Genomic DNA, 8,100 nt, shown 5'->3' on the forward strand with positions numbered 1-8,100 from the left:
TTTTCCAATGATTTTGAAAATACAATTCTCCAAGAACTAAGCAACTGAATTCTATACTCACTTAAATATTCTATCTCTTCTTTCTTTCCCTTTAACCATTCAATTTTATGACAAAGCAAAATGTACCTACGTGACCAACACTAGTAAACTCTTAAATATGGCAATTTTCAATCCAAGTAATTACTAATTATAGTCTTAGGCCAGACATAAGCTGTCATAATGTCCAGTGCCCGGCACAGTGCTGGACAATAAAGCATGTACTTGAACAGTTGATAAATGTTAACATAGAATATGCAGGATATAAAGTGTATTTGTTACTGGCCTCCGTATGGTAAACCATACATAATCTGATTTTGGTTATTTCATCTTATATCCCCAATATTAAATGTTGCTTGGCATATAATAGACCCTCAATAAAATGTTTAAAGAACAAAAGGCGCATTCACCTTTGTTGGGGATACCTGTAAATACACACTCTGACATGGAGTGGGAGGACAGCCGAAGAAGTGGCATGATACCTACATACATAACATACTACTATTTGAAGCAAAGGACCATTAACTGAAAAAATAATGTAGTGGTAACTGCAATTTAGGTGGAGTCATAATGGTCAGTTCAAGAAATCTGCACATTTGTGAAAAATAATGTTCAACAATGGGATCTCAAAACAATTGAGAGCTCACCATGTTTGGTTTAGGTAATCATGAAAAATAAAAATAAGCTGTCCTTATAATGAAACACTAATCATTAGAGAAATGTTTATGTATATATTTTGATAATCCAAATATACTACTACAAATCTGAGTTATATCGAGGTTGATTCTTAACTGATTTTAAGTGAAAGAAAAGAAAATTCTAGTTTACTCATACATACTGGAACTGAAATCTTACCAACACACTTTTGGAGTCTTTGAACTTTTTCACAATTTTCGCTTCTTTAAAACTGAGTGTATAGTTTCTCGCTTCTCGATTAAGAAGTTTCTGTATTTTGGGTGTCAACTTGGCTTTGGGTTTGAGACGCACTCGAGAGTTATCCAGAACCAACAACTGGAAACAGTATGGACACGTTTCTTCAAAAGTGCTCTTATCATCTAAAATTATACAAATGAAACTCACAATTCAGCAAATTAGAATGTTTTGTTACCTCAAACTGCCAACACTATAAAAAGTATATTGATATTTAATATAAGCAGATATACATTTTTAAGTAAACTCAAAATATGAACATTTACAAAAAGATAAATTGGCAGTAATTTACTTTGCAAAATACTATAATTCCATCCATTCACTCCTTTCAGCAACAGACAGGCTAATCTCCAACCTATGCTAGCAAATCCTGTAGGCTTTAAAATATATCCAAAATCCAGCCACTTCTCATTACTTGCTACTAAGTTTTAAAAGGCTGTTATGTTTCACCAATTTTACCAGTGCATTTACCACAAAATAACAAATTGCACTGCGGATTTTGTTTCTTTTTTTTAAATAATTAGCACAATGAATAGTATCTACCATTGAGCACTGTGCTAAGTGCCAGGGATATAACAGCACTTATGAAGCTAAAGACCACACTTAAATTTAGCTCCGCCAAATGTGAAATTCATTCATATTTACTAAGTGACAATTAAGAATGCCAGGCACTGTTCTGAGTGCTGGAGACACAGCAGTGAACAAAGGACAATTCACTGAGGCATACAATAAATATAGCAACATCAAATGTTAAGTGGTGGGAATAAAAAAGCAGATAGGAAAGGGGAATAGAAGTGTTGATGGAGTTACTGTAATTTTAAATAGGTGGCTAGGGAAAGCTTCACTGAGTGATATCATAGAGACCAGATGGAAACGGGGGATTAGCATGATAGCAGATATGTGAGGCAAGAATCCCAGGCAGAGTGAAGAGTAGCTGCAAACGCCCTGAAACAGAAAAGCAAGGATGCCTACTGTGACTGGAGTTGTGTGAAGGAAAGAGTAGGTCAGAGAGGTATGCGGGCCTATGATGCAAGGCCTTACCATCCTTTTAAAGGACTTTCACTTTTACTGGGAGATGGGAAGCCATTTGAGTTTGTGGCAGAGAAGTGACATGATCTAGCTTTGGTTTTTATCAGAATCATTCATGCTGCTGGATTGAGAACACACTAGAAACGCATGGGAGCTGTTAGCAATAATCCAGGAGAGAGCTGGTGATGGCCTGGAGCAGGGTAGTAGCAATGGATGTGGAGAGGAATGGAGTGCACTGGCGCCACCTCCGCTCACTGCAACCTCCATCTCCCAGGTTCAAGAGATTCTCATGCCTCACCCTCCCGAGTAGCTGGGATTACAGGCGTGCACCACCACGCCGGGTAATTTTTTTGTATTTTTAGTAGAGACGGGGTTTTGCCATGTTGGTCTCGAACTCCTGGCCTCAAATCCACCCGCCTCGGCCTCCCAGAGTGCTGGGATTACAGGTGTGAGCCACCGCTCCTGGCTGATTCTGGATACATTTTAAAGCCAACAGGATTTGCTCGCATACTGGCTTGGGGGAAGAGAGAGAGTTTGGGAGTCAAGAATGGCTCCAAGGTTTTGGGGCTCAGTAACTGTAAGGGAAGGATGTAATTATTTACTGAAATGAGGAAAAACTGGAGGATCTTGTTGGGGGGTAAAGCTCAGGTTTTGGACATATTAGCTAAGTTTGAATTACCAGACACTGAAAAGAATTTGTCAAGACATTTGGATATATGAATCTAGAATTCAGAGGAGAGGTCTGCACTGAGTATATACATTTGTAAGTCCTCAGTATATAGTATTTAAAAGCCATGAGATTGGATGAAAAACTGTCACCAAAGAAGTGAGTGTACCTAGAAAGGAGGTCCAAGGGCTGAGTACTGGGACACGACAATACTTAAAGCTTGGGGAGATTAGGAGGAACCAGCAAAGCAAATCGAGAAGTGATAAATAAAGAGGAGGTGAACTACGTAATGACCTAGAAGCCAAGGCAGGAAACTATTTCAAGACTGATCAGTGTGTCAAATGCCGCTAACAAAGCAAGACAAGGCACATTAAGGAATCTGGACTTTTCATGAAACGCAGAAACATGCGGGTTTGTTTTGTTGTAGTTTTTAAGGAGTAGAGAGAGTCCATCGTCCTTAGTTGAGCGTTGTGCAGAATGGAGGAAAGCGGGGCAGGAGCCCAACGCACTAAGAGACAGGCGTCCTTCCTACCGTGCGACGAAGTGTAGGCCCAGCTGTAAAAGAGAAACAGACTCGTGAGGAGCAAAGGAACACCTCCCCGCTCGCCTCCCGCTTCCTCTCCAGTCCTCTTACAGGAGATAGCGGGCTTGGCCTGGGCAGCTGTCGTGCAGTTCCCGCGCTGCAGCCTCAAGGTAGTGCTTCTGTCTCATCGCCGCCGCCGCCGCTAGCTCGCCGCAGGTACCTGGTGAAAAAATAGGGCGCCGGAAGTCTGCTTCCCAGCGTCGCCGACGTTGGCGTCCAGAGTCAAGCTGCTTCCGGAAACTGGCACTCCCCCCGCCTCACCGCCCGGGCAGAGAGGTTCTGGTTTCCTTCGCGTTAAGTCTGGCGTGGAGGCGTGCCCAGCCGGGAGGCTGCCCCACCCTCCCGCCGCGTCCCCGCCCCCTCAGTACCACCCCTCGGCCTGCCGGGTCGTCTCAGGCACCCAGCGGAGTTAGGAGTCCGACTTGAGCCTGGGGAGAGCGGCTTGACCGGGCTGCAGCGGTGGAGTCCAGAGATGAGGCTCTCACCCGCCTTTGCATCTTCCTGCCGGCTCGCCTCCTCTCTGACAGTCCTGTTGTGATTGCTCCACCGCAGCTTCGCCCTCCAGATTCGCCGGGCGCCGTACTGACTGGGGCGCCGGCGGGCGGAAGCGCTGCCAGCAACGAGGCCGCCGGGAGGAGCGTCCCCAGCCTGCCCTGTGCCTGCGTAAACGCTAGCGTTTCTCTTTCTTTTTGTAATTAAAGTGAAATTCACATAATGTATTATGGACCATTTTACGGTGAACAATTCAGTGGCGTTTAGTAAATTTACAATGTTGTGCAAGCACCATTCTGCTATTTCCAAAATATTTCGATCACGCCGAAGGACAGCCAACTCCATGAAGTACTTATGGCCCATTTTCCCCTCCCTCCCAGGTCTTGGCAACCACCAGTCTGCTTTCTGTCTGTATGGATTTACCTATTCTAGACATTTCGTATAAATGGAATCATACACGCGACCTTTTGTGTCTGGCTTCCTTCACTTAGCATGTTTCTGAGGTTCATCCACCTTGGAGCAAGTATCAGTACTTCATTCTTTTTTTTTTTTTTTTTTTTTTTTTTTGAGACGAAGTCTCGCTCTGTCGCCCAGGCTGGAGTGCAGTGGCCCAATCTCGGCTCACTGCAAGCTCCGCCTCCCGGGTTCACGCCATTCTCCTGCCTCAGCCTCCCGAGTAGCTGGGACTACAGGCCCCGCCACCGCACCCGGCTAATTTTTTGTATTTTTAGTAGAGACGGGGTTTCACCGTGTTATGCATTCGTTTTTATGGTTAAATAATACTCCATTGTATGGCTGTATCACAATGGTTTATCCATTCATCAGTTGATGAACGTTTGAATTGTTTCTACCTTTTGGCTGTTATGAATGAATGCCGCTGTGAACATGTGTGTACATGCATTTGTTTGAGTGCCTGTTTTCTGTTCTTTGGGTATAATACCTACGAGTAGATCTGCTGGGTTATGTGGTAATTCTGTGCTTAATGAGGGTTCCAGTTTCCCCGTATCCTCACCAACATTTGTTTTTCCTTTTTTTTTTCTTTTCTCTCTCTTTTTTTTTTTTTAATGTAGCCTTCCTAGTGAGTATGATGTAGCATCTCATTGTGGTTTTGATTAACATTTCCCTGACGACTGATGCTTTTGAGCAGCTTTTCATGTGCTTGTTGGCAATTTATATATCTTTGGCTGTTTAAGTTCTTTGCTCATTTTTTAATTGGGGTTGTCTTTTTGTTGATGAGTTGTAAGTTTTTTTAATGTGTATATTCTGGATAGTGGACCCATATTTAGACTGCTTTATTTATTTATTTATTTATTTGAGATGGTATCTCACTCTGTTGCTAAGGCTGGAGTGCAGTCGTGTGATCACAGTTCACTGCATTCTTGAATTCCTGGGCTGGGCTAAAGGGTTCTCTTGCCTCAGCCTCCCTAGTAGCTGGGAACCAGGCACACTGCCATACCTAGCTTTTGTTTTGTTTTGTTTTGGTAGAGATGGGGGAATCTCACTATGTTGCCCAGGTTGGTCCCGAACTCCTGGGCTCAAGGGATCCTCCCACCTCAGTCTCCCACAGTGTTAGGATCACAGGTGTGAGCCACTATGCCCAGCCCATTTTTAATTTTAAAGGGGAGCTAAATTGGCTAGGCGCAGTGGCTCACGCCTGTAATTCCAGCACTTTGGGAGGCCAAGGCGGGTGGATTGCCTGAACTCAGGAGTTCACAACCAGCCGTGGCAACACGGTGAAACCCTGTCTCTACTAAAATACAAAAATTCAGCCAGGTGTGGTAGCATGCGCCTGTAGTCCCATCTACTTGGGAGGCTGAGGCAGGAGAATCGCTTGAATCACAACCAAAGAGGTTGCAGTGAACCGGGATCGTGCCACTGCACTCCAGCCTGGGCGACAGAGCTAAAGTCCATCCAAAAAAAAAAAAAAAAAAGGGAGGGGGGGTCTAAATTATATAAAGATTTGTAAAGAGAAAGTATGTATTTACATCTCTATAGGCATTTTAACTTTTTCCAAAGACAGTTCTTTTCCCTGCTCTTCCCACCTTTTCATCCCACTTCTCTGAGGCGATCAACATGAATAATTGGGTGTCTCCTCTACCTATGTCCTTATACACTTAAGTACATGTATAAATATGCAATGCCCCCCCCCCACTTACCATGACCACAACAAAAAGAAACAAACCAAACACACACACAAAACCAAAACCAAAAGTAAAATGTTAGTTCTTTACTATATAACTTGCCTTTTTTCCTTAACAGCAGGCCACGGACATTTTTTCAAGTTAGTATATGCTTTTAAATAGCTGAACATATTACAAAATGTAATGAAACATAATTTATTTAATACATAAATAACCATAATTTATTTTCCTATTGATGATCATTCAGAAAAAATTTAGTGCTTTGCTGGTTCATACAGTACTGGTGCTTTTTATTTCTTTTGTCTGAATTCCTAAAAGAGAAATTACTGGGTAGAATAATATGCACATGTTTTATATGCCAGATCATCCAGAAAAGGTTGTAGCAATTCATATTCCCAGCATCAATGACTAACAAGGCTGGGTCAAATTAAATGGGTGAAAAGCAAATCCTCTTTTCATTTATCCCTTGATGGTTTGCATTTTCTCTTATGAAGAGAAATCTCCTGTTGGATTATTTATCAGTGGTTTTTTGTTTTGTTTTGTTTTTTTTTTTGAGATGGAGTCTCGCTCTGTCGCCTAGGCTGGAGTGCAGTGGTGCCATCTCGGCTCACTGCAAGCTCCGCCACCCGGGTTCATGTCATTCTCCTGCCTCAGCCTCCCAAGTAGCTGGGACTACAGGTGCCCGCCACCACGCCTGGCTAAATTTTTTGTATTTTTAGTAGAGACGGGGTTTCACTGTGTTAGCCAGGATGGTCTCCATCTCCTGACCTCGTGATCCACCTGCCTCAGCCTCCCAAAGTGCTGGGATTATAGGTGTGAGTCACCGCAGCTGGCCTTATTTATCAGTTTCTAGAAGATCTTTTATTTTGGTGAAATTCACTTTCTGTTTGTCATATATGATGCAATATTTTCTTCTTCCTTATCTTTGGCATGATTTATAACTTTTTTTAACCTTACAGAATTTTGTATGTGATCAAACAAGTCACTCTTTTCATTATTGCATCTGGGTCTTCTGTGTGGTCTAAAACGTCCTGCTTTGTCAAGGTTAGGCAACTAACTATTCAATCAGATTTTTGTTTTGTTTTGTTTTGTTTTTGAGACGGTGTCTCACTCTGTTGCCAGGCTGGAGTGCGGTGGTGCGATCTTGGTTCACTGCAACCTCTGACTCCCTGGTTCAAGCGATTCTCCTGCTTCAGCCTCCCAAGTAGGTGGGATAACAGGCATGTGCCACCATGCCCAGGTAATTTTTGTATTTTTAGTAGAGACAGGGTTTCACCATGTTGGCCAGGATGGTCTCGATCTCCTGAACACGTGATCCACCTGCCTCAGCCTCCCAGAGTGCTGGGATCACAGGCGTGAGCCACTGTGCCAGGCCAATCAGATGTTTTTCTCATACTTTTCTAGTATGATTTCTTCCATGCACATATTTAATTGATATTAAATGTATTTTCAATGAAAGGTAAGAGCATATGACATTTTTTCAAAATGGATAGTAAGTTATGCAAAAGCCCCTTGCTAGATAAACTAGTCTTTTCCATTTGAATTGAAATAAAATAATATGCAATGAGCACTGTATATGTGCCAGGCACTTTTCTAAGCATCTTAACATGTATTAATTTATTTAATCTTCACAACAACACCATGGCATAGGAGAAATGCCACTACACCATATAGAAGTTTCGTTTTGTTTCGTTTTTTACATAGTTGTATATGTTTCTAGGTCACTCACTAATAAAGCAGAAAGAGGGAAAATGTGAAAATGAAATCCAATATGTGTGCAAGTGTGCTCACTCACCCACCTGCCCACCTGCACACATTCCCCCTCCTCCCAGTACATTTCCCTTCAGCTGCTTCTCTTCTCTCTCCTCTGAGCGCTACACTCCTCCATCCGTGATGCCTCCTCAGCATTCTGCCCTTGCATTGCAACTTGTCTTCTTAGATGCAGTGTGGCCAAAAGCCCTCTTTCTTTCCCCACCAACTTGCCTGGCTGCCCAGTCTTCCTCCATCTTAAACCCAGCAAGTGTCATTACTGCTTCTTCCTTCCCACCGCTTGCAGCTGATCTGCCTACAGGTCCTGCTGGCTGTACATCAGAAGCAAATCATGACTGCCCGCTTCTCTGCACCACCACAGCCACCCTCTTCTCTTGCCTGCACCCCTACTATGGCCCTCTGCATTCATTTCCTGCCTTCCTCTTTTATCTCTCCCAGTCCAATTGAAACTG

General features: G+C 43.1%; 1 protein-coding gene across 2 annotated transcripts in view; it reads right to left on the reverse strand.

Moving 5' to 3' along the window:
- Window positions 1-3,889, reverse strand: part of RMP24 (ribonuclease MRP subunit p24) — a 6,707-nt gene extending 2,818 nt beyond the window's left edge. The window contains exons 1-4 of one of the 2 annotated variants that reach the window (XM_017874008.1): window positions 3,731-3,887; window positions 3,297-3,405; window positions 3,195-3,217; window positions 850-1,091 (exon numbers count right to left, since the gene is read on the reverse strand). In XM_017874008.1, coding sequence (XP_017729497.1) covers window positions 865-1,091; window positions 3,195-3,217; window positions 3,297-3,373 — 327 coding nt within the window. In that variant the 5' untranslated portion in view covers window positions 3,374-3,405; window positions 3,731-3,887 and the 3' untranslated portion in view covers window positions 850-864. Of the gene's footprint in view, window positions 1-849; window positions 1,092-3,194; window positions 3,218-3,296 lie in introns of those variants that run through there. The other variant, XM_017874009.1, reaches the window with a different exon arrangement.
- Window positions 3,890-8,100: the final 4,211 nt, after the last annotated feature.

Source organism: Rhinopithecus bieti, unplaced genomic scaffold (genome assembly GCF_001698545.2).
Source record: "Rhinopithecus bieti isolate Rb0 unplaced genomic scaffold, ASM169854v2 scaffold_5260, whole genome shotgun sequence".
NCBI lineage: Eukaryota > Metazoa > Chordata > Mammalia > Primates > Cercopithecidae > Rhinopithecus > Rhinopithecus bieti.